The sequence below is a fragment of the Emys orbicularis genome, chromosome 2, assembly GCF_028017835.1.
Source record: "Emys orbicularis isolate rEmyOrb1 chromosome 2, rEmyOrb1.hap1, whole genome shotgun sequence".
NCBI classification, from domain to species: domain Eukaryota; kingdom Metazoa; phylum Chordata; order Testudines; family Emydidae; genus Emys; species Emys orbicularis.
The window spans coordinates 124,499,668-124,527,021 of record NC_088684.1 but is presented as its reverse complement, the minus strand read 5'-3'; the positions used below and the strand labels follow the sequence as shown (position 1 = coordinate 124,527,021).

General features: G+C 43.3%; 1 protein-coding gene across 1 annotated transcript in view; it reads right to left on the bottom strand.

Moving 5' to 3' along the window:
* PIGN (phosphatidylinositol glycan anchor biosynthesis class N) overlaps positions 1-27,354 on the bottom strand; it is a 173,020-nt gene that overhangs the window by 59,528 nt on the left and 86,138 nt on the right. The window contains exons 14-15 of the mRNA XM_065398121.1: positions 6,418-6,496; positions 594-770 (exon numbers count right to left, since the gene is read on the bottom strand). Coding sequence (XP_065254193.1) covers positions 594-770; positions 6,418-6,496 — 256 coding nt within the window. The remainder of the gene's footprint in view (positions 1-593; positions 771-6,417; positions 6,497-27,354) is intronic.

Sequence of the window (27,354 nt, the reverse complement as noted above, 5' to 3'; positions counted from 1 at the left end):
TGGTTTCAGAATGTGACTGACCAAAATACAAGTAGTTTTCCTTTAATACAACTACACTACATTTCTAACACATGGTCATGAATGACAAGAAGTGGGAAATACTGCAAACACAGTCAGAGAACCTATGGCCAAAATTCATCTCAGTAAAATAATAATAAAAAAGAACAAAAGAAATCTAGTAAGGAGGAGGGAAAAGAGCAGTGTCATGAAAAGGCTAACAGAGTCTCCACTGATGTGGAGACTGACCTGGTTAAATATGGATACATGGTCTGTATTTCTTGACTTTAATGAATCAATGTATACCACAGTTGCTATGAACTACAAACCTACTGCAACTAGAAGCAATGGAATCTGTCCAGTTGTTCTCCTCATACATTACACAATGGCACATCTTTTCGATGTCCTGAACCGTACCTGCAGGTTGGTGAGGGAGATTTCCCTCAAACTACAAGTAGTTCCTGCTGGCAAGGATCTTTTACTCCAGCTTTGCTTGTGGGGGTATCAATTGGCCTACTGTTTTTGTACAAATAATACTATGCATGTATAAATTGCGAATTAACTGGGCAACAACATCACTGCATATTTCAACCTACCTTATCATGGGTACTCCTAGTCAGACTAGTATGTGTCTTGACAATCAGCAAAATTACATAAGATGTCCAGCCCACAAAACCCATGACAACACTTATGCCCAAGAACAATCTGTCGTAAGTATGGTAATATGACAGTCCTTCCAAAGCAAGGCTAATCAGGGTTTTGCAAAGAGATACCTTCAGAGAAAAACAGAACAGATATCATAACCATTTACAACATAATCAGGTAGAACATACTCATAAAATAAACTTACCAAGAAAACATATAGCTAAGAAAAGTTTCTTATCTTACAGTAATTAGAATTCTTTGAGATATGTTGTCCATATATTCTAATCTTGCTGCACATGCACCCCATACACTAGACATTGGAGTCTTTTGGCCATCAGTATCCATTGGGACCATGCATGAGCCTTAGGTGTTCTGCTCCCATACTGAGGGCATAAAGGACAGTGTGGACCCATTCTGCCATTCTGTTCCTTCATCACCACAGAACCCAGATGTTTCAGAATTCTGTAGTAGTGGGGGGGGGGGGGAGAAGGGGGGCAGATCATGGAATATATACGGACAACACACCTTGAACTCCAGCTACTGTAAGTTAAGTATGTTTTCTTTCCTCAAGTGCTTGTCCACAAATGTTCCACTCCGAAATGGGAATGCTTTGCAAGGAAGCTGCAAATTAGGAGTGAGTCGTAATCTGAGAGGAAGGATCTAACCTAACTAGCTCATAACAGACCCTAATACATCCCAATACCCAACTGGATAATTTCTGGGCTGATACCGCTCTACCTTTCATTCTGTCAGCAAATGCTATAAATAGCTTTGAGGAGACACTGAGGGATTTGGTCCTTTGTAAATAAAAAGGCAGGGCTTTGCAAACACCTGAAGTTTGTAGCCTAGTTTCTTCCCCTTGATTAGAATGTAGCTTATGGAAAAATACTGGTAAATGAATCATTTGGTTCAAACGAAAATCCATGACTACCTTGGGTAAGAACTTGGGATGGTGTGTGAGTGATACCTTATCCTTATGAAATATTACACTAGAAGGGCCTGCCATCTGAGTTTGCATTTCACCAATTCTTTTAGTTGATGTGACTGCTACTAAAAAGGACCTTTTCATATATAAATAACAGGGAACAGCTTGCCAGAGGTTCAAATGGAGGGCTCATTAAGTCTTCCAGAACACATTATGGTCCCATGGAGGAAGTTCCCTTACCAGTGGAAAAACATGAATAAAGCCCTGAAGAAACTTAACTATAGTGGTGTAGGAAAACACCATGTGGCTCTGGACATTGTGGTCATATGCAGAAATGACTGCTAAATGTAGTCAAAGCTGGCAGATAGCTCTGAATTCTTCAGAAAAAGCTAATAGTCCAAGACAGCAGGGGTGCAGGAGTTAACGGGTTGTAAATATCATTATTCACACCATAACCTGAATCTCTTCTATTTAGCAGCATATGTTAATGTGGTGGAATCCTTTCTATTTTGGATCAAGATGTTCTGGACATCTGAGGAACATGATCTCTCTGACATCGAGCCAATAGCCAAGTGGTGAGGTGGAGGGAGATTGGATTTGAATGTAAGACATTCCCACTATCTATTAAATCCAGTAGAAGAGATTTGCGTCCCTTTGAGATTTACCATGACAACGATGAGACTTCTCTTGAGTCCATTAGACCCTGTGCCTGATGATGGCCCAGATGTGCTCTCAACCCAGAAGGGACATATTCATCACAAAAATCTTGGTTGAGAGAGGCAAAGAAAAAAGGTACTCCCCTGCACACCTGGTTAGGATCTTACCATCTGTTTATTAATGTTAGAATGTTGTGAGGGATTAGTAGAGTCATGTCCACGTAGTGTTTGCTTGGCATGTATATCAACTTTAGCCAGCCAATAGTATAGCACGCTTTGTGATGAATGTGCAAGCGGCCATGTGCCCAAGAAGTCTTACCCAATTCCTTACAGTAGTATGAGGATGCTTTTGAAAATAAATGATGAGGTTGGACGTGGCTTCAAATCTTGTCTTGGGACAGATAAGCTCTGGCTATTGTGGAGTCTAATAGTGATGACTGCTAGATCCTTGGTAAACACCACTGGCACTGGAGAAAGACCACAGGGCAGTACTCTGTACTGATAATAGGTCTGTCCCATCTGAAGTCTTGAATACTTATAAGGGGATGCTGGAAGTATGGAGATTGGCAGTAGGCATCTTGCAGATCAAGAACCCCAAACCAGTCTAGTGAATCTAGTGATGGAATTGGAGAGGCTACGATTACCATTCTGAATTTGAATTGTCGGTTGAAGGTAATGAGCCCTCTCAAATTCCAAACTAGTCGCCATCCTGACTTTTTCTTCAGTATTAGGAAGTAATTAGAATAAAAACCCTTCCCCCTGAATTTTAGCTAGACCTTTTCTATACTCCGAGAGACAGAAAGGACTCACCTTCCGGATCTAACAGCGTCTCATGAGCACAGCCCTTTAAAAGGGAAGAAGAAGGGGGTAGGGATAGGTATAGTATGCATCTGTAGTGAATATCTGACTGAGGCTATTTCATGGACCCAGCAGCCCAAGGTTATCAGGTTCCATGACTCCTTGAAAAATTGTAGATGATTCCTAAGTGCGGGCAAAGAAGGGTGTAGATCCACTAGACTGACAGGAGAAAGACACTTTACCAATCTGTCAAAGTGATTATTTTGACACAGACACAGAATGGGATGAAGCCATAGCAGAGGAGGAAGGTCTTCTTTTTTTAAAAACTCTTTCTTGTAGGTGCAAAGGCTCTTTTATGGAAAAAGGTATCAAATGATGGTCTCTGTCTAGCATAAGTGCATGGTCTTCCCTGTTTTCCTTCAGAAGCCAGTATATAAACTCCAAGAGAGAGGGGAGTGTGGCCCAGGAATCCTTCAATAAGAGAAGAGCCTTGTCAGGTTTTTGTACTAAAAAGACCCAGGCCCTTAAAGGGAAGATCTTCCATCATCAATGCATCTCTCTCAAGATGCCAGAATTTGGGACCCAGGATAACAACAGCTATCACCATGGATCAAGAGGCAGTATCAGTAGCATTCAGAGTTGCCTGAGAGGACATCCTTGCAATCAAAGATTGTCTCAGAGATCAAAGATTTAAACTGCTCCCTGTTCTTTCAAGGAGTTTGTCAATAAATTCTGAATTTTTTGATATGCAGTGTTGTTGTAGCCATGTTGGTCCCAGGATACTACAGAGACAAGGTGGGTGAGGTAATATCTTTTACTGGACTGATTTCTGTTGGTAAGAGAGAGAAGTTTTCGAGCTTACACAATTTATTGTAATTTAAGAAGTTATATCATGCCAGCACTGCCTGATAATCAGCAATTGAGAATTGCAGGCTGCAGACAAATAATTTATGAATGAACAAATCAAGCTGCTTAGGTTCTTTATCTCCCAGAATCATCCTTGGTTGTTATTGTCTGCTCTTTTTGTAAGCTGCCACAACCGCTAGCTAGCCAGATACTGGATGAGTGTAGATACTCTTCCCTGGCCGACAGCACCTAGTACCTCTTATCAGCAGTTAGAGAGAGGTCAGAGTTACGGTCAATGGTGTTTGCCAGATATGCTTTGCCAGCTGTATATATATATATGGAGATATACACCTATCTCATAGAACTGGAAAGGACCCTGAAAGGTCATCGAGTCCAGCCCCCTGCCTTAACTAGCAGGACCAAGTACTGATTTTTGCCACAGATCCCTAAGTGGCCACCTCAAGGACTGAACTCACAACCCTGGGTTTAGCAGGCCAATGCTCAAACCACTGAGCTATCCCTCCCCCCAAAAGGGCTTTATTGATGGGAAGTGCCAAAAGCTCAGGCACAGAGCCATGAAGAACATTCAAGAGCTTATGTAAGGTCTTTTGTACCGCCTCCCCTTGTGCCTGGTATCTCAAGAGAACCTATATGTCTGAGCAGATCTTGGAAGCTTTTGTAGTTATCCAGGTAAAACAGGAGCAATTCCTCAGCTGGGGATGAAGACGACATAGCAGGGGATGAGGTTTTTACCCTAGAAGGTAGTGCAGAAGTGTGATGCCTTGTGCGGTGAAGATCCCAGGTGTGCCAATAAGGCCATTTTGGAACATTATATGGAAAAGGGCCTGGGTGCCAGGGAGAAAGATACCAGGGTATATACCTACTCCTATACCTATGTGATCTAGCCATGTAAGAAGCCCTCAACTTTCTTCAGACTCATAAAATTCAAAAAAGGACCCTCAGAGAATATGTATGGGATCCCTCCCCACTGTGATGGGAGTCCAGCTTGGAGTCTTCTTCGATTAGGAGCAGTGAGGTGTCTTGGACCTCGTTTGACTGGGAAATCTCAAAGGGGATATGCCCTGCTCTTCCCTGGGGAGCAATATTCCGCTCTCTCTGAAAATCTGACATTTTCAGTCCTACGGAAGTCTGAAGCTAGGCCAGCCTTTGACGATGAGGCCTGGGAGCTAGTGGAACCAGAACTCGAAGGGGTACTTTCTGGACTGAGATGGAACTTGTCCAGAGGGGTTTGCCCCACCTGGTTTAGAGGTCAGCTGCCTAAAGTAGTCTAATAAAATGATTAGGCATGCCTCTCTCACCTTCAAAGTCCTTTTAGAAAAGGACCTGCAGACAGAGCATTTGTTGGAGATGTGAGCTTCCCAAGACAAAAAAGGCAACTGGTGTGCCCATCACTGATTGACTCTCAAGAGGGACAACGCTTAAAGGTGACTTAGGATAAGACATCCATAAAGCCCAGTACAGGGGAAAAGTCCCATATCCGAGTAAAATAAAAACAAAAGTTGGTAAACTACCAAAACTATCAAATCTTTCTGACGGACAAACTATCCTAATTAAAACTACTCCTAAGTACACTAATATCTATAAATGTTTACAAAATGACTGTGAAAAAAATTGCAGAGACCAGACACTGAGGCGCTCCATCTCACAGCTAGGGTCATCAAGAAGGAATTGAATGGTGGTTAGACCTGGACTGCCGTTTATGCCTTTGATACAGGACCATGAGGATACCCAAGGAATATGCATGGCCCCAGTGGACACTGATGGTCAAAAGAGTCCGATCTCAAGGGTATGCACACCAAGAGTAGAATAAAACATAAAAATAAGCACTTGGTGTAAACTTGTTATAATTTGGGTCTTCCTTATACCAGTTAAATCTACAGACTATGGTGAAGTTAAAATAAAACAGTTGGATCAGGTGAGGGGAAAAAACAAACAGGGATGTGTGATCAGAACATGGCCCCATAGATTCTTTTTTCTAGATATGCCGCTAGTTCAGTGTGTGACCTAGGGCAAATCCTTTAACTTTGCTGTAAAGTACCCATCTGTAAATGACATTTACCTACTGTATCTCACAAGAGTGCTGTACGGTTATATCTCACAGGGTTGGTTGAAATTCTTGATTGAAAGGTACTATGGTTATTTTTTCATATCTGAGCACAATAAATCCACCACCCTTCATAAAACATTGAGCCAAATTCATCCACATGTAACTGCACTGGCTTCAAAAGAGTTACACCAAGAATAAATGTGGTTCGTTTGGTCAGAAACATCAGCAACAGCAGCAAACAATTAAAAAAATATGCAAAAAAAATTGTCACTTTTAATATGCAATCAAAATTATTGTTTAGAATTGAATGAATGGAAGTGTGAGGCTTACAATAGGAATAATTTTAGGTTAGTAAAAGAGTCAGTAAAAGAAAAAAAAAATCAGGCGGCTACTTAAATGGAAAATAGAAAAAAGACAATGGAAGTCCAAGATTTAGTCTAAGTTTTCAAAGATTTGTCACTGTATGGTGATGATTCACTTACCGCCTCATGATATTTTTCCTGATGAATATAAGATCTTGCTTTTCTTAAAATGTTTATCTGTTCAGTATCTGAAAGCAACCTATATAAAAAATACAAAAGGTCCTTTTAAAAAAAAATGTTGCTTTTTTGGTGGGAGGGGTTGGGAGCATGAAGGAAAAGAATGTATCTAATTTAGGAACCTTAATGTAGACTCACTGGGCACTCTGTTAAAAGTGTACCATATACCCCCAAAAAACTGAGCAATTTAATCACAGGACATCCTGAGATATTTCTCTACCTGCATGCTCATAAATTAGTAAATTATGTTGATACTGAATTCATTTTGAGAATCTGTATTAAAAACATTTTCTTACTTTAGAACTTCCACCTAAATGTGTCGGTGGACATTCCCTACACCATTTGCAACATATGCATTATTACTGTTCCTGGCTGGGAGCAAAGCCAAAAAAAAAAAAAAAAAAAAAAAGAGTCAGCCATACTTCTACTGGCTGTACGGATGCTATAGACACATCTTTAAATGGCAAGCCCTTCGAGGCAGGGATTGTTACTTTTCTACGTTTAAATAGTGCCCATCAGAATTGGGCCTGAATCCCAATTGGGGCACTCTATGCTAATAATAAATAATATTACAACAAGGAACCTTTTCCTTGAAGAACTAGCATTTATCTTCACTCAAACATAGTGATCCTCTTATGGAGCCTAAAAACTGCAGGTGAAATACTGACTCCATTAACGTCAATGGCAAAACTCTCATTGATTTCAATGGAGCCAGGACTCCACCCTAGTCTTCCTGAGAATTTTCCTGTCACAGCAAGTCACACAATACAAAAGAGGGAATGGAATGGGATGGAGCAGAGTGAGCCCTAGCTCATTTTTTTCAGGGTGGAGCACTGCAATGGATCAGAGAGCTTCCATGCCTGATCACTGAGACACCCCCAACTTTTATTACTCAGTGAACTTCCTAATGCATTCTGCCACCGCTGCTTCATTTGAGTACAGTGTTAGCGGTATCCCAAAATGTACTATGCACAACAAAAGTAAACACAAAGTCTCTGCGGTTTCCCAAGAAGCAGAAGAACCAGCACTCCAGCTATGACTGATATAGAAAATCTAAGGAGAGAAAAGCAGCTACGAGGACGGAAAATGATAAATGGTTTGACCGCTACAGATGCAGTCCAATCAGGTCAGTATCCACAGTACAGGATCTAAGGAAGACCAGCTATATGAGTGAAAATTAGTAGAATCAGATAGAGAGAATGGAGAATATTGGGGAGAGGAGGAGAAAGAAAGAGGTGATTGTTGTGGACAATGAGCTGATTTAATGTCCTTATAAGGTCTGTTTTGAAATCTTAGGAAAAGAACCACTTCAGTGCTATACACACATTCATAAAATGCTCCTCTGAAAGTGCTTCATACAGCTTTGTAGGTCACGGATACTTTATAGAAAAAGCAAAATAGCCACCACACCATTGCCACTGAGCGTGCACCAATTTTGGTGCTCACAGGATTAAAATAGCCAGGTTTTAGACTGTAACATCAAAAGATCTGAGCACTGTCTATGAAAGGACACAATAGGAGTTGTGTGTGCTTGTTAGTTGTATTCATTACACAGTCTTTTCCAATATCTGTCATATTCTAAGATTTCTTGTTTGTTTTGAGAGGGGATTGGGAAGAAAAGGGCAGGACCTATTTATGGGATAAATAAGAGAAAGAAAAGAAAATAAGTTTATCTTCACATTTGATTAAGATTTAACAATCTGGAATGAATACTGAACACCTTTTCTCATGACTTATGGTGTATGTCTAATAAATTCTCAAATGATATGCACTGTCATTTATTTTTATGCCTATACTACTTTCTGCCTATTTTATCCATGTCATCTTCAACTTCAACATTGAATAAGTTAAAAAAGCATTCTTTTAATCTTTTATTTTTATCTTTCACTGCAGATCATCCCATAGAGTCATTCAGCCTCTAATTATTCTTTAATTCTCAGTGAATAACTTTATTATTAATGAAATTGCTACGGTCTTTGCCTTTTTCTTGCTTCCTAGATGACAGCTCCCAGGATCTTCTGCATATGGAATGGGTACAATAGAATAAATGGAGCTTTCAAGCAGTACAATTTTTGTAAGTCGGTGCAGAATGCAATTATTTTGTAGAATAAGGGTAACATTCCTAAGTGCATTGTTAATTTTAATAGGCTGACTATAAAAACATACCCTAAATATTACCCCACTTCTGCACAAATGCTTTTATAAGACACCAAACTCTGTTTACTGAAGTGCCAATGAAGATGTTTCAAATAAATTTGGAGGCACTTTGAATTAGGTGAAGTCCTGCAACTGATTGATTAGCTGCTGGTGCACCCATCTACATGCATGCGTGGAGCCTCATCTGCTTCAATGAGACTCTGCTTGGGGGCAGGGTGGCACTCACATGCAGTCAGTTGAAGAATCAGGGCTGTGAGAAGCAAGGGAAATAAATATAATGAATCCTAAGGAGAAAACTACGCAGGGGCAGTAAGTTACTAAAAACCTAACAACATAAGGAAAGGACTTTAGATAAGGAACTCATTCAGGACAAAAAATAGTAATGCACTGCATGGAATGAAGAAAAGGGGATCAGGTTTGGGCAGGATTGGGGTTCACAGATGAATAATTACTATGATTAGTTTTAACAGAGCTTAATACATGCTGGATTTCAATCCAAAGGAACAAATAGCACAGAATCATCTGATCTCATGAGATTCCCACCATTTGGAGCAAAGTTCATGGGAAATCCTGAGGTTTAAGCAATATCTGAACATGAACTGGACAATAGGTCAATTTGGTTTTGGATCTGACTAGAAACCAAAACCACGATATGGATTCAGATCTGGGGATTCAAAGCCACATATCCCCCCAGCCCCAGCCCTGACATTTTAAGGGATTCAGAATCCAAAACAAGCACGTTTATTTTGGCCACAATCTGAATCTCAAGTTATCCCCACACACTTAGTATGTAATGGGTCACACATCTGCTGTAATGACAGTGTATACTGCGTGCTTTTATTGTTTGCTTTCCCCTTTTTATTACATGTTTACAATTAATGTATTTTAATATTATTCAAATAGCTTATAAAGTCACTGGTTTCGCAAAAACACTGAGCACTTGAAAAAAAATTAAAAATTAAAATATATAGCTTAGTATAATGGTCCTAGCTACCAACACCAAGCTTGTATCTTTCACAAGCTAAGATGAAGAGAGGGGATAGTAGATCAGTTATATTTTGAAAATGAATCTATCCAAAAGGTTAAATTAACACAGAAGAAAATTGTTTTTTCATTCTTTCCCATGAAGTAACAAAAACAGAATGAGGACACTGGATTCATTCTTTCCTCCACTCTTCTCCAATATTTTTGGGAAGAATGAGACCTGTAAAATAAACCAAAAATGCCTATCACAACTTCCTATAGAACAGAACTCTGAGGCTTAAACTCATGAAAACAAGAGCTCATAGGTAATTGTACATATGTAATAATATACAGTCTTGAAAGAGTTGAGATTATGTTCCCCTGAAAAGGTTCAAAAACAAACACACAAATAACCAAGAAATAGATTTCTACTTCAAAGAGGACAGAGAACAGCTTCATCCATGTATAAACACAATTAATTATGTAACAAAGCAATTGGGCTAACTGTGCAATTACTTGTAAACTGTCCCTAAAGAGATGTTAGCTACTCTTGCCATGAGTACACCTGACAAATTTAATATTTCCATCACATCATTCATACCTCACATAAAGAATGGTGCTTGACAGCATTAATACAATGCTGTGATGAAATGAAGCTACTGTTGTTATCTCAAGGGGACTCTATTTGGCCAGTCAGCGATTCCTATCTATCAACATTGTTCAGAGGAAACCATCTCTAACAGCATAATTCCATTTATGTAGAACATTGCAATCAAGCTATGAAATAAAATCCCAGAAAAGGAGTCACTCACAAGTACATCTGAATACAACATTGCTAGTATGCTTATTTTATTATGCCTGTTTGTGCATTTATTGATATAAACATTATTGTACAATAGATTTCCCAGAATTAGGCTAAAAACTAAAACCCTATGAATGCAGTAGTAGAGCAATGATATTAAAAGGATCCTGAATTTAACAATTAATGACAAGATAGGCTCATAGACTAGGGAGGGAGGTTAGCGGAATGGTTTCCTCTGCAGTAGTTGTATTGCTGACACTGGGGGTATGTATTCACTGCATAGTTAATCAAAGTGGTCGGCATCTGGCTTAGCCTAGCCCAGGTGTGAGAATCCCCACAGCAAAGGCCTACTTGGGTTACTGTGTCTTCACTGTCTCTGTCTCACCCATACGCGTCTGCATATTCCATGACTCTGTGCGGAGATGCTCTAGGATTCTTTCCCAGTCAATTGTGTCAACTGCAGGAGAACCTGTCTGTCTTTCAGTGGGAACTGTGGGAAGGTCAGTGGAGGATCAGCATTGGAGTGATTTTCCCTGCATCCTCACTGAAAAGTGGGCAGGTCCCAGCTCGAGTTAATCTGTAGCCTGGGCTCTAACCTATACGTCCAGGTCCAGTCAGGTCAGCTAGCTTGGGCTTAAACATGGGCAAAAGGTTTTTCTGTCTGCATGGTAGAGGGGTGTGGGCTAAACTCTCGGTAAGAGCTTTGGTTAACTGTGCAGTGAACCCCTAGCAGTTTAAAATATCTTTACCTCAGCTGCTTCACACACCCCACCCCACTCATTCATTCACATGGACAAACACAAACAAAACCAAAACAAGTAGGCTATAAACCAGGGGTTGGCAACCTACGGCATGCGAGCTGATTTTGAGTGGCACGCAGCTCCCCTGACGCGGTCCCGGCCCTCAGCCCCCCCGCCCACCGCTCTCCCCGGAGGGGGCAGGAGGCAGAAGCTTGGTTCTGTGGCAGCCAAGCTTCTCCCCTCCCCCGCTTCTTCCCCCAGCGTGGTGCTTTCTTGCCCCTCCTCCTCTCCTTCCCTGCGCCAATCAGCTGATGGCCCTAGCGAGGGGGAGGGGGAAGAGCGGCAGCGTGCACACAGCTCTGTAGAGGAGGCTGAGAGAGGTAGGGATGGAGCCTGGGGGAAGGGGGTGGAACAGGGCATATCCCTTCCAGCCCCCTGCCGTGAGCCACTCAGGGCAGGGGGCTGGGAGCACCCCCGCAAGCCAAGCACCCCAGCCCTCTGCCCTGACCCCCCCACACACACTCAGCCTTCTGCCCTGAACCCCCGCACCCCCACACACACCCCAGCCCTCTGCCCTGAACCCCCCACAGCTCCCAGCCCTCTGACCTGGCCCTTGAACCCCCCCCCCACACCCAGCCTTCTGCCCTGCACCCCCCACACACCCCCAGCCCTCTGCCCTGACCCTTGAACCCCCCCCACACACAGCCTTCTGACCTACACCCCCACACACACCCCAGCCTTCTGCCCTGAACCCCCTCCCCTAGCCCTCTGCCCTGACCCCTGAAACACCCATCCCCAGGTCTGGGGTCCCGGTCGCAGGCCCTACTCAGCCCGCTGCCGGCCTAGGTGAACAGAACCCCAGGCTGGCAGCGAGCTGAGCAGGCTGGTGGCGTAAGATCAGCGTTTTAATTTAATTTTAAATGACGATTCTTAAACATTTTGAAAACCTTGTTTACTTTACATACAATAGTTTAGTTATATAATATAGACTTATAGAAAGAGACCTTCTAAAAACGTTAAAATGTATTACCGTCACGCGAAACCTTAAATTAGAGTGAATAAATGAAGACTCGGCACACCACTTCTGAAAGGTTGCCTACCCCTGCTATAAACCAATCAAGCTATTTCCACTAGAGGGTGAGAAAGAAGGCAAGGTTACTTTTTTTCTATTCCTAAATACTTGGAAGATACAATAATGTTGAAGGCCATATAATCTATCCTACCACTCTCCACTCTACGTATCATCTCTCATTCACTAGCGAGATGCTGACTCACGTCTCCGATAGGTCCATGAAGCCAACCTCCATCACATACCTACTTGTTAAATTTTCAAATAAGCACCTTCCTGCTTTCTCCCATGCCCCTCATGCTTGGGAGTAGCTCCCTGTAAACCACCACAAAACAAATGCATTATCCTCCTTCAAGTCTCTCCTTAAAACTCATCTTTTCCATGATGCCTACAAAAAAATTTGACAATAGCAAGGTTGCTGTTCTGAGACCACCATCTATCTTGCTGACCAATATGGTTTCATTGTTTCTTTATACACTCCCCTGTCTGTCTGTATCCATGTCTTATATTTGGAATTTAGACAGTTAGCTCTTTTGGGTTAGGGACCATAATTTTTGTTGTGTTTGTACAGCACCTAGCACACAGGGGTCCTGGACCATGACTAGGACTCCTGTGTGCTATAGTAATACAAATAATAAAATAATAACAATAACAATAATAATAATAAAGTAGCAGTATCTAGATAGTCATCCTATAGCTACTGCATACTTTTTGCCAGGTCTCTAATATGTGCTGCTTTCAATCCCTTTGAACTACCAGCCATTGTATTCCTGTTGCTAACTCCATCATACCTCTTTCAACTATGGTATGGTTATAGAGTATCTCTATAAAGGCATCTGACTATGGAAGGAATTAACAGTGTAGTTATAAACTGGCTTATTTTTGTCACTGCATCATTTATTTTAATGATGTATGCCAGATGCCATACAAGTTTGGTGTGAGCAGGATGGAATACATGATGTAAAACCCTGACATGTTTCCACTAGGAGCAGATGATCTTCATAAAAGGATAAAATCTCAAATGATGCTACACAGTCATAAGATCATTCAGTGAACTGTGGAAAACCTGGTGAAATAAATATTTCAAAATCAAAGTCAGGAACTACAATGCTTATTTTCAATCAAACTTCTTGTACAGTACAGTTCTTGTTGTATGGTGCTGTGACAGACCCAGACCAGTGGGGTACAGGAGTCTGGTCCTGTTGGTATCCAGGAAGTGGGCAGGCTCTAAGGACCTCCCCCAAGTCTGGTAGAAGGCAAATATACTGGCCACTGGATGAATAGTTTTCTGTTCCCTGAGTGACCCAGAGCAATCAGGAACCTGCTAGAATCAATTAAGACAGGCAAGCTAATTAAGACACCTGGAACCAATTAAGAACTTACTAGAATCAATTATGGCAGGCAGGCTAATCAGGACACCTGGTTTAAAAAGGACCTCTCATCAGTTAGTGGAGGGCATGCAAGGAGCAGGGAGTGAGAAGGCGTGCTGCTGGAGGACTGAGGAGTACAAGCGTGATCAGGCTTCAGGAGGAAGATCCTGCAGTGAGGATAAAGAAGGTGCTGCGGGGAGGCCATGGGGAAGTAGCCCAGGGAGTTGTAGCTGTCACGCAGCTGATACAGGAGACATTGTAGACAGCTGCTATCCACAGGGCCCTGGGCTGGAACCTGTGTAGAGGGCGGGCCTGGTTCCCTCCATCCCCCAACTCCTGATTGGACACAGGAGGAGTTGATCTGGTCTGTGAGAAACACCAGAAGGGAAGGTCTAATTTGGAAAGGGATCTGGCCGGTCCCTGACCCACTAGGTGGGACACAGAAACTGTGGGGATTGTTCTCCATTTTCCCCATGCTGGCCAGTGATGAAGTTAGCTGAGTGAACGGCAGGTTTGAGCCTCTGGCAGAAGTGGCCAAACTGAGGGCTGCCGTAAACCTCCGAGGCAAGCAAATCCGCCAAAAAGTGCAAGGCCCACCAAGGCAGAGGAGGAACTTTGTCATAGGTGCTTACAGAGACAATGATCAGAGAAAAAAAATCTGTTTATGAAAATTGTGGACTTCACAAAATTATCTCTCTACATTAATTTTAATAATTTATTCAGAATCTAATATTTTGATACTTAAAAATGCAATTACAGGCCTTCAAGGTATCTGTGACTATTTAAATGGATGCAGAGTTGTTTTGTTGAATCTGTGTAAAACACTAACTTCATGAGATGTGGGAACCCTCCTTTGCTCATGTTAATGGCGTGTTGTTAACTTTGCTGATTAATCATCATGGATCGTGACTGCTGACTCCTGGAATCTGTGCAACTCTTGTTGCTGTAAATCAGCCAGTCCAGCTGTATAGATATACTCAAATAGCTCTGTGACTCAGTGCTTCATTTTACTAACAGTTTACAAGTAATGTTGACTATAGCAAACACTGTGAAGCAAAGTAACAAGCAGATTAACAACTGGAGTAACAAAACAATAGGAATTTAAAAATTTCTGTTTTAAACTCCTGCTATTCTATTTCATAGACCATAGTGGTGTGAAAGTAGGGGGAAAGTACTTTTAGCAGTCAACAAGACCCCAAGAGCATCTCTATACTGTTCTTTCTAAAGAGAGAGAGAACAGTAGGACATAAATGAAACTCCATAAAATGGTCTCCCAGATAATGGTATAATCCTGGACTTTCAAATTCTACAAATTACATTTGGCTTTTCATTTCCCATAAATCAGTGTCCCTGATGCAGCATATTCATGTATTCAGTAGTAAATGCCTCAGGAGACTTATGAAAGTCTCTTGGATAGCTAAGATAAGAGACAGAAAAATATGCAGGCATGTTAAACAACCTGCTGCCAACACACTGATCAGAAAGAGACAATTAAGATGGTTGGGCTACATATTTGCATATTTTGTATGCAAACTAGTATGACAAGAGTTAAGGTCAACTGGAGGCCAGGAGGAAGAAAAACACTCTGTGAAGCAACTCCTCTGGCCAACTCAGAAACAGAATTGAGATGCTCCAGTGGAAGATGGATCTAGCTGTTTTTAGCCTGAAGGATAGTAGACAGGATGTGGGACCCTTGAGGGTGGAAGAAGCTTAATGGGGGAATGGAGAAAGATCCTTGCATGATGGAAAATGCATTTAAAAATATATAATTTAGTATTATAAAGGTCATGTGCTGGCTGGCTCATTAAATAAAATGGCTATAGCACTTAATGAACTAATCCTTGCTATAAAATGAAGAAGTAAGCAAACTGCATGTGTATAAAGTTATACTGGGGATACATTATCTCTTTAGCTCATTTTCAACCTTACCCTTTTCCCTATTTTATTGTAAATCCAATTGTGTCACATTTTTCTGTGCTGGGCAAAAGCAATTCCCAGTGAGCTTTTCCTGTAAAAATTAAAAGCAGCTACAAGTGCTATTGAAACTGGAAAACATCAGGAAGCCTGATGTGTAAGAGGGATTGTTTCACCCCCCTGTTGAAGGCTTTCATTCAGTGTTATCTTTTAAAACACTGCTTAACTGTGAGCTTTATGAACAATGTATTAAGTAAAACAGATACTGACTGACATTTTTAGCTGTGGTTTATGCACATTATAACCCACTCACTCATTTTTTTTCAACCCAAGAGGTAATCACTCTCACTTTCAAGAGTAACTTCTATCAATATATTGCGACCATTTTTAGTTAACCCTTTTTGTATTTCAGGGCAATATGGGAGTCTCCGCAAATAGATACATAGATGGTCTCAAAACCTGGAAAACAGTGAAGAACTGCCAACCTGCTTCCGCAAAGACAGCAGGATAAAGGTGAGTCTGTTGGCCAGCTTGCACAAGGCCAGCCAGCACAGAGAGGCAAGCTAAAATCTGGGTCCCCACTTTTTAACAGGGTGAAGAAGAGGCCACACAAACAGAATACTGGCTCTCTTTCCAGAGATAGCTGACAATGGGGAAGCACCCTCCCCTCCACCTAGAACACAATGAAGAGGACACCAGCTGACTCCCCTGATAAATTAATCCATTTGCATCCCAAAGCCTTCAGATAAATGGGGTTGGACTGTAAATTTTTATTGCACTGTAAAATAAGAAGCAAATAGAAGAGGAACAGTTCCTGCATTAATAACGCTTCTCTCTATTACAGTAGCCTCTTTCTCCCTCCTGTTTCTATCTGACACCCCAGAATTCTTCACACCAGCTGTCACAGTGCATTATGGGAAGTGCCATCTGTACTGGCATTTCCTGAATTAAGAACCTCCACAAGATCCTCTTTGTTAATACTAGAATGCTTCAAAGGAGGCACCAGGGGCTCTGGTACCTCCGGGGACACAATCTCAGATTAAAAGGATAGAAAAAAGTTACCGCCTTTTCTTTGCACCAATTGTCAATTTTGCAAGCATACCTTACTACACCAGTTTTGAAAGAACATCTGACAAAAAGGAGACAAGGCAGTTTTACATCTTCAGCTGTCAGAGCAAGAGTAAAGACAGAATAAATGTGTCTGTGTATATGGCATTTCTTTGAAGTTCCCAGATTACTTCAAAGGTGCACTCCACATTCTTTTCTGTAACCATGGCAAATAATGCATAATTCTGCAGAAAGACTTGCCTTGTGTGATCTAACATTTTCTAGGTTAAAACCTGGCATATATTTAAGAGTGTTACATTTTAAACTAATACTGAAAAACAAAGACAGAGGTCTAGATTTTCAATGTGGTGCATGGTGAGGTATGGACACAATTCTCATTGAACTATAGTTGTGGATTGAACCTTGCATGTACTACACCAGGGGTCGGCAACGTTCGGCACGCGGCTCGCCAGGGTAAGCACCCTAGCGGGCCGGGCCAGTTTATTTACCTGCTGACGCGGCAGGTTCGGCCGATCGCGGCCCCCACTCGCTGCGGTTCGCCGTTCCGGTCCAATGGGGGCAGCGGGAAGCGGCGCAGGCAGAGGGATGTGCTGGCTGCGGCTTCCCGCCACCCCCATTGGCCCGGGACGGCGAACAGCGGCCAGTGGGGGCCGCGATCGGCCGAACCTGCCGCGTCAGCATGTAAATAAACTGGCCCGGCCCGCTAGGGTGCTTACCCTGGCGAACCGCGTGCCGAACGTTGCCGACCCCTGCACTACACTAAAGGTGTACCAGATTACTGATCTATGGTTTAAAAAAAAAAAAAAAAAATCTGTGGTATAACTAGGTTTAAGATGCCAACAAATTCAGTTAGCTGAAGATTATCATATCAGATGTGAAAATATCTCATATGCGACAAGATATATGCTTACTGTTAAATAGTACAAAATGTCTGAGTTATTTCCCAATGAAGAATCCTATTTACTAAAGTAATATTACTGCAGGCTTTAAACAAGAAACGTGATTACTGAAAAGCAAGTGGCAATTAAAATTCACCTAAACTTCTGTTCTTTGTATTGAATTCCTAAATTACTGCTCCCTCCATCTGATTGTGAGGCAATCAGAAAGCTAATTGCTGGAAGCAGGATTTTCCCTGAAAATATTGTGTACAAACAGGCACATGCACAGACAGTCCCATGCTTTTGGTAATTTAATATTTTTTTAACCTCTCACACTTGTCAGAATAATAATGTTACATTTATCGAATAAGAAGGTTTTGGTGTGGCACTTGATCTTCCATCTATTCATTTCACTATATCAGTCTTCCTGCTGCGCCTTTTATGATTACTTTCCCAGCCAGAGATGCCAACTTTTGTGAGTATTTTTGCAACAGTGGCATCTGGTTCCTTAGCACACTCCTACGGCAATTGTGCCAGCTTTGCTCTTCTGCAGTTGCCTCACAGTACATCAAATGGTCAGACTGCTAATGAGATAGATTGACAAGGTGGATGAAGTCAGGGGGGGCGACGCTCTTCTTCACATCTCTTGAAAGCTTGTCTCTCTCACCAACAGAAGTTGGTCCAATAAAAGATATTACCTCGCCCACCTTGTGTCTCTAATATCCTGGAAGTGACATGGCTACAACCACACTGTAACGAGAGAGACTGTTTCCCCGGACATCAACTTTTACCTGCTAGCAAATCCTGGGATTATTTTACTATTTGTCCTCTCTTACTCTTCCTTTTATTTTTAGTATCTGGCACCTTGTTACCTTCCTTTCTTATATGCAAAAGTCAAAAGGTCAGAATTTGGAAGCATGTGCATAACAGGAAAGTCTCCTGTTTTGCTAAGCAAACAGCTTTTGAAGATTTTTCTTCTGGGTGGGAGGGATGAGGAGGGGGGGGAAAAAAACTCTACCTAAGAAAATGGATCTTTTCTTCATGTGACCTTCTAGAAGTCTAAGACAATAATCAAAGGGATTTTCCAGTGGCATGAACCATACAATGACTTTGCACACACAAGTGAGAGACTCTATCAGTAACACGATTCATTCTTGTGGAAGCAGGTCATGGTCTTGTTCAATCTGCAGTAGACTTGTAATTGGCAAGTAAGTACTTCCTGAGTTTCACACTTGTAACAGAGTCTCATAACTAGACTCAAGGTATGACTTTGTTCAGATTTGATCCTCTGTAAAGGTGTCTGCCAGACTCTCAGGTGTGAACAATATTGTATCGCTTGGAGCCAGATGCTTCCTTATAAATAGCTAGGGCTATCTGAGGTTCTAACTCACCTCAATCTGGGCATGCAGACACTGCTCAAGTTATGATGGCAGTGCAGAGTGGTCACATCTGTCCTCGGCAACATTTGACTGCTGAATCAAACAAAAAAAGTGGAATTGGGATCCACATGCAAAAGGGCAGAGTTACAATCTTCCCTGTTATCTTCTGAACATCATGCTAGCCACAATTTTCCTGGACAATAGATTACTTGTGCAAATCAGAAGACTTTTGCTTCAGTTCAATGTAATCTCTCTCTATTGCCAAAAGTTAACGTAAATAGGAGTAAATTTCATTGAGTTTGACCTCTGTGTCAACATTAAAGGGTCTTAAAGCTCTCAACACTTTCATATTATTATATTCAGCAGCACAGAATATATCAAAGACTCTAGCTTTTGAAGCATGAAATCTGGAGTTGACATACAAATTTCCCAGGGCACTTAGTAACAAAGTATCTGGAAAGTAGAGCAGGTTTAGAAAAAAGGTTTTTTTCCATAAAAAGTTTGACAAAAATAAAACTAAATAAAAAAAGTTTTCGTTGACAAGTCAAAATTTTCAGATGCTTCCTTGAAATTTTTCAATTTGTCAAAAACTAAATTTTCTGTCAACAGTTTCAAAAGAATTTTTTGACTAGCCAAATGGGGAAATACAGAATTTCTTAAGCAGAAATTTCTGATTCAGATCTGTTCCAGAATTTCTGAAAATTCAGTTCTATGGAACAACTTTAAAAAGATTTCAAATCTATGTTCCTTGTGGTATGGGCCTAATATAAACACTCACCCAATCACGTCCTTTAAATCATTTTAAAAGGGACTTACTAAATAACTTCCTATACAGACTTTTAACTTGCTTAAAATTTACATTAAAATTAATAATATTCCAAAAATGGAATAATATTAACATTTTGGATTTCTACAATATCTTTCAGAGGCTCTCAAAGCACTAATTAATAATGACTCACAAAAGGCCTGTAAATTAAGTGGAAGTAGATTATTTAATTGGTGTGCGCTCTTTTTCTGTATTGCAATTTTCAGATTTCTAGCATCAGAAAAAAAGTGCAATTAACTCCATTATACAAATTCACCACCCATCACTGAATAGTGGGGGAAGGGAATTATTCTTACCTTAATGAGAAGGACAGTTGTGCCTGGAGGGAATGCAAACACAGAACCCTGCTTATCTGCAACAGCAGACAAGAGCAATCATAGATTAGCACAATCTGTGTGTAAATCTTCCATTAACTCTCTACTTACATCTCCAAATACCGTATATTTTCAATGAATTTTGAGCCATTGGGATGCAGCTGTACCGTTTCCAATTACAATGAAATACAACATACCAATAATTTCTTACACCAAATGCATTGGGACACACTCATCTGTGGCAAGTATCAGAGGGGTAGCCGTGTTAGTCTGGATCGCTTTTTACTCGTCTGTGGGACAGCACAGAGGTCAAACCGCCCCGGCTTTGCTATTGCTAACTCTAGTCCTGTAGACCAGGCTGCACAAAGGTTTTTGGGGGCTTGGGGCAAAATCTGAAACCAAGGCACCTCACCTTACTCACCCTAAAACTGAGGCCCAAAAAGGGGGCAGGAGTTGCCTGCCCCACACTCACCCCATATTGGCTGTGACACTGGCAGACCAGGTCATGCTAAAGTCTATTCAGGCCAATTCACTTGTGTATTAGTCAGGGCCGGCTCTAGGTTTTTTGCTGCCCCAAGCAAAAAAATTTTTGGCTGCCCCCCACCCCCCAAGTGCAGTGAAGTGCAGCTCTGGGTCACTGGTAACTCGCTCCCAGGGCGGGTCATTCAGCAGGAATTTTGGATGTGCACAGAACACAGACAGGATTGGTTCCCAGATGGTTACAGAACTGCAGTGAAGTGGAACAATTTTCAGCTTGTGTGATTGGAGGATATCTGGATGCATATTATAAGACTGTCCTACATAAATGAGGAAAAGTTGAGGTGCCTTTATTAGTCTTTTGTTCCATTCTTTGTTTCTATGGGGAATTTGCCAATGCACTATCACGGTCTTCCTTTTAAACAAATAAAACTAAAACTTTAAAAAAAAAAAAAAAAAAAAAAAAAGCAATGGCTGTTGAAAATAGCAATTCCAGTCCTAATAACCACTGGGAAGCATTTCTTGCTCAATTTATTCTACTTTTTCTACAGCAAGTTACAGTGGGTCAGTATATTTGATTTGGGAGAAATGAAGTAACAGCTGCCCAAATTGAGCTTGAGCACTCCTGAATTTTGAGGGTGTTCAAATCTGGAAAAGAAAAGTCAATTTCTGCTTCCATGGCTCAGAAGTGGAAATCCTCCTACGTGCCTGGTACTGTATCTAAAGCTGCCCAGTCTAGTAGAGCCTCCCCTCCCTTACTTTTCATTTTAAATTCTAGTGGGATCCACGTACCTCCCTTGCTAGGCTTCAGATAGAGAGGGGCACTGTCCATTTAGTCCACCCAATTCTTTCTTTGGGGGAGAGCCCAGGGCTGGGGCGGCAGGAGGTGCGGGTGCGGGGGGGGGGGGGAAGAGCCCAGGGCTGGGGCGGCAGGAGATGCAGGTGGGGGCCAGAGCTGGGGTGGCAGAGGGTGCGGGGGGGAAGAGCCCAGGGCTGGGGCGGCAGGAGGTGCGGGTGGGGGCCAGAGCTGGGGCGGCAGGGGGTGCGGGGGGGGGGGGAGAGCCCAGGGCTGGGGCAGCAGGAGGTGCGGGTGGGGGGAGAGCCCAGGGCTGGGGCAGCAGGGGGGTGCAGGTGCGGGCCAGAGCTGGGGCGGCAGGGGGTGCGGGGGGGGGGGGGGAGAGCCCAGGGCTGGGGCAGCAGGAGGTGCGGGTGGGGGGAGAGCCCAGGGCTGGGGCAGCAGGGGGTACAGCTGGGGGCCAGAGCTGGGGCGGCAGGGGGTGTGAGTGGGGGAGAGTCCAGGGCTGGGGCAACACAGGGGTGAGGGGGAGCCCAGGGCTGGGGTGGGGGGCGGCAAAAAACCTAGAGCTGGCTCTGTCCCTACCATTCACAGCAAGCTGCAGGTTTCAGTTCCATACTCCTTCCCCCTCCCTTTCCTGTTACTAACGGCCGAGGGAATACTGGGAAATTTAGTTCTTTCCCTGCTCCAGGGCTGGCTCTATAGGCAGGGAGCTAACCAAGGAACTACAGCTCCCAGGGCTCCCTGTTGGTTCTCAGCTCCCATGCTGGATTCTCGCGCCCCTGCAAATATGCCGCCCCAAGCAACTATTTGCTTTGCTGGTGCCTAGAGCCGGCCCTGGTATTAGTGTAGATCAAAGTGATTGTTGAAGGTAGACGAGTGTATTTGACTCAAAGACTTCATAAAACTAATGGGAAGTTACTTGCATTGTTTTCACTTGTCTGTATCATTTTATAACGCAGGAGCAACCTTTTACATTGTGTATATCCCTTTAATTACATCACCCATCAGAGAAGCCTTGTGGAATGCTAATAAAGGACTTTAACAGAAAAATGCTAATTCCAAAACAAGTAGCCACTGTGTGTGATGACCAGAGGTCAAAAACTCGAAGTGCCTTCCTCACTCACTGAAAAAGCTCATGTTAGTTTTTCCTGTCAGAAAAAGCTATAAATATGGATTCAAGGAAAGATCTTTCACCTCTGGACTGATTCTTGCCTGCATATTTATACCTGCCTCTGGAAATTTCCACTACATGCGTCTGACGAAGTGGGTATTCACCCACGAAAGCTTATGCTCCAAAACGTCTGTTAGTCTATAAGGTGCCACAGGACTCTTTGTTGCTTTTTTCAGATCCAGACTATCATGGTTACCCCTCTGATACTTCACCTCTGGACTCTTACAGGGAAGTGTACCAGACACAAAGCAGAAATCCCCAGAAACAATCTGGGTACCCTGAAGAGACTTCTGGGAAACTGGCAGTTTATTATATCACTGCCATCATTTGGAATTGCAAATGGTTATTCATCTGTACATATATTTTACCTGCTTTAACTTCTCAATAATTGCTCTTGATACTGGGAGCAACCTGATGTGGCATGACTTTTGGTTAAGTGACCATTATCAAAAAGTTCAAGTTCATCTGGTGGCAAGGTAGGCTGGAGAGTCTAAGGGGACCGTGTGTGACTCCATGGTGATCCAGGAGTTCACACTTGTTACCGGCTTGGTGAAATCTAATTATAGAACATACCACCAGCTTGGGGTATCTGCCCTGTCTTCTGACAGTCTGCCCTGAGGTAGGCAGTCACAGTTGTGAGCCACTCCAGACAGCATGACAGAGGAGGTTTCTGTCCTGCAGGGCTGGGCCCAGGTTCCCTCTCTGAGTATTGTGACCTGGCACACATGGTTGCCAAACCTGAGTGGTGCTGCAACCCCACAATGCCACTCACTCAAATTCCATGGACTGAGGGCCCTCTCAAATGGGGGGCCTGGAACAAACTGCCCCTTTTGCCCTTCCCTTGGGGCAGCTTTGCCTGTAAAAGGTAGTTTGTGCTTGTGCAATTCATTTTCCACTATTTCCAAAAATAGGAGGAAATATAAACAAACAAAATGTAAGGTGATTTTTTTCAGCTCCAAGGATTTTTTTCTCCTAGTATAGAATATTAATGTAGCAGTAAAATGTACTCTTTCTTTTTGTGAAATCTTATCCAATTTAAATACTTATGAAACAAGAAGTACTGTGTCGTCAGCTACTGATAATATGTACACTGCAAGACAATAGTCATGCTGCCTTTTGGTGCTTCCAATCAAGCACTTAAGCACATGTTTAACTTTAAGCCACGAAGTCTATGAGGCTACTCATATGGTTAGTGTTTAGCATGTGCTTTGCCAGATCAGAGCCAAAGTGATGAGCACACTTCAGAATCAAACCCGGGTGTCAAGTAACCTACCTAACGGTAAGTTTTCAGGTGGAAGACTCTTGGAAATTTAGAACTATTATGAGAGTTGGGTAGTGATTCTGGTCAGGCTTTTCGCTCTCCTCCCCTAGAATGAAGTTGGAAAGATTATCAGACTGTAGATGAGTGCACTCATCTTCAGTACCTCAGCAAGACAAGAATATTTATCTTTAATATAGTAAAGATAAAAGGTTAAAAAGATCCATATAACAAACTGTCATGTGCTAGTCCAAAACCTTTCACCATGCAGGCTATCTGCATGCTCATTTGCACATTTATGGGATTTTGTTTGTTTATTTTTAATACACACAGGAGCCCTAGAAAGTCATCGATGATTAGAATTATTACTGAATCAACTGAAGCAGATACTATTAAAGAGAATCTCAAGAAATCAATCGTTTGTTCTGTTTAATGTTACTTGGGCAACAGACTGTACAACAAAATTACTACAGGCTCATATTAAGTTTAAAGTACATTTTTCCCTAGACACCCTGAGGAGAAACCTCATTGGTTTCTGGGCTTACTCTCCATGACAGGGTGAGGGGCTCAGCTATGTGGGGGTCTTGGAGTAAAGCCACTACTCCTCTGGATCAAGAGGAACCAGGTGAGGTGGTTTGGGCACCTGATAAGGATGTCCCCTGGGAGGCCGACCCAGACACTTTGGAAGGGTTATATCTCCTGGCTGGCCTGGGAATGCTGGGGAATCCCCCAGGAGGACCTGGAATCTGTTGCAGAGGAAAAGGAGGGTCTGGTCCTCCCTACTCTCCATGCTGCCACCACAACTCTCACCAGGAAAAGTGGGGCATAAAGGAAAAAGAAGAACAGAAAGAACATTCCCCCCCCACCCCCACTCATATTTGTAAAATTATAAAAATCCCTGGGATTTCCACTTACATTGATCCAAACTCAAAAACCAAAACAGATACAAAACACTTGCCTATCATGAACTCAAAAGCATTTATATCTTCCTAACAGTACATTCAGCATTAACGTAAGAGAAAAGTATCATGATACAGAACTGGACAGGTCTTTCTGGAAAAAAATAGGAAACAAAGGAAATATCCTCATGGCCGATCCAGACCGAAATAAAAACCTAAATGCCCCTCCTTCCCATATGGCATTTTTGTTCTACATGGATTCACAAATTCTCTGATAACAAAACTGTCATTTCTAATCAGAGTTTTGATTAAACCTTTTTATATGCTTTTGAGACTGCTTTGACTGGGGTCTGAGAGCTTAAAGATCCTGAATCTTTCCCTTTGAGGAAACTGTGGTATAAGATACCACAGCAAATAATCTCTGTCTACAAAGACAGGAATCTTATTTAGCAAATTTAATCTACATCACAAAAAGAGATATTTAAAGTTCTTAGGATTTTACAGACTTCAGTTAAGTCAGTCTCATTTCCTGAAGGAAAGGCAGCTGCTCCAAATGACAAAACATTTTTGGAACACTCCAGCAACTGAATACAGAACTAAATTTTACTGAAGACAAACTCATGGATCTAATTCAAGACTGAAATCCTTTGGGGAAGAAAGTAGCTTGAACTGAGTGTATAGTCAGACTGGCCCCAAAGCAGATTATTGTCAGAAGCACAAACAACCTACAGTAACTCCTTGCTTAACGTTGTGTTCCTGAAAAATGCTATTTTAAGTGAAACAATGTTAAGCGAATCCAATTTCCCCATAAGAATTAATGTAAATGGGGGGCGGGGGGGGGGTTAGGTTCCAGGGAAATTGTTTTGCCAGACAAAAGACTATATATATATATGTATACATACATATACACACACACACACACACACACAGTATAAGTTTTAAACAAACAAGTTAATACCGTATACAGCAATGATGATTGTGAAGTTTGGTTGAGTGGTGGAGTCAGAGGGTGGAAGAGGGTGCGATATTTCCCAGGGAATGCCTTGCTGCTAAATGATGAACTAGCATTCGGCTGAGCCCTCAAGGGTTAACACATTGTTGTTAGTATAGCCTCATGCTCTACAACAGGGGTAGGCAACCTTTCAGAAGTGGTGTGCCGAGTCCTCATTTATTCACTTTAATTTAAGGTTTCGCGTGCCGTTAATACATGTTAACGTTTTTTAGAAGGTCTCTCGCTATAAGTCTATATTATATAACTAAACTATTGTTGTATGTAAAGTAAACAAGGTTTTCAAAATGTTTAAGAAGCTTCCTTTAAAATTAAATTAAAATGCTGATCTTACGCCGCCAGCCTGCTCAGCCCGCTTCCAGCCTGGGGTTCTGTTCACCTAGGCCTGCAGCGGGCTGAGCGGGGCGACTCGAGGTCAGGGCAGAGGGCTGGGGGTGTGTCGAGGTGCAGGGCAGAAGGCTGGGTGTGTGTGGGGAGGATAAGGGCAGAGGGCTGGGGTATGTGTGGAGGTGCAGGGCACAAGGCTGGGTGTGGGGGGGGTTCAGGGCAGAAGGCTGGGTGTTGGGAGGAGGTCAGGGCAGAGGGCTGGGGGGGGGGGTCTGGAGGTGCAGGGCAGAAGACTGGGTGTTGGGGGGAGGTCAGGGCAGAGGGCTGGGGTGTGTGTGGGGGTGCAGGGCAGAAAGCTGGGGTGCTCGGCTCGTGGGGGTGCTCCCAGCTCCCTGCCCTGAGCGGCTCATGGCAGGGGGCTGGGAGGGATATGCCCTGTTCCACCCCCTTCCCCAAGGCCCGTCCCTACCTCTCTCTGCCTCCTCTACAGAGCAGGGAGCACGCTGCCACTCGGCTCTGCTCTGCTCCGCTCCCCCTCGCAAGGGCCGTCGCCGGCAGGGAGAGGGGGGAGGAGGAGGGGCCGGAATGCACCACGTTGTGGGAAGAAACGGGGGAGGGGGAGAGCTTGGCTGCTGCAGGACCAAGCTTCTGCCTCCTGCCCCCGCAGGGGAGAGCGGTGGGCGGGGGGGCTGAGTGGGGCGGGGGGCCGGGACTCCCTCCCACCGCTCTCCCCTGCAGGGGCAGGAGGCAGAAGCTTGGTCCTGCGGCAGCCAAGCTTCCCTCCTCCCCCTTCTTCCCCCAGCGTGGCGCTTTCCGGCCCCTCCGCCCCTCCTCCTCCTCCTCTCACCGGGCAGGCAGCATGCCACTCAGAATCGGCTCGCATGCCGTCTTTGGCACGCGTGCTGTAGGTTGCCGACCCCTGCTCTACAAGGAAGCACGAATGGAGGGAGGAGACACAACAGAATTTAAGTATGCTGACCCCACTCTAAGTACACTACCTTTTAAAGTAGATCAGCAAGTTGAGACAGCAGCTGCTGCCAGCAAGCTCTCTCTGTCCTGAGCCCTGTCATGTCCCCCCCTTGCTCTGTGGAGATGGGGTACAGGAACAGGAGGAGGGGGAGACCTTGACATCAGCACCCACCTTCCCCCCCACCTCCTGCACAGCAAGCAGGAGGCTCCCAGGAGCAACTCCAAGGCAGAGGGCAGGAGAAGCACACGGCAGTGGGGGGGGGAGGGACAGCTGAACTGCCCAGCAATTGATAGCCTGCTGGGCAGCTGCCGCACAGGGAACTTAGGGGAGCTGATGGGAGGGCTGCCAGCCCACCGTGGTTCCAAGCCCCCACCAGCTAGCTCCAATGGGCTGCTCTTCCTGCAAGCAGTGGACAAAGCAGCCAGCTGCCAAACAACATTATAAGGGAGCATTGTGCAACTTTAAACAAGCATGTTCTCTAATAGATCAG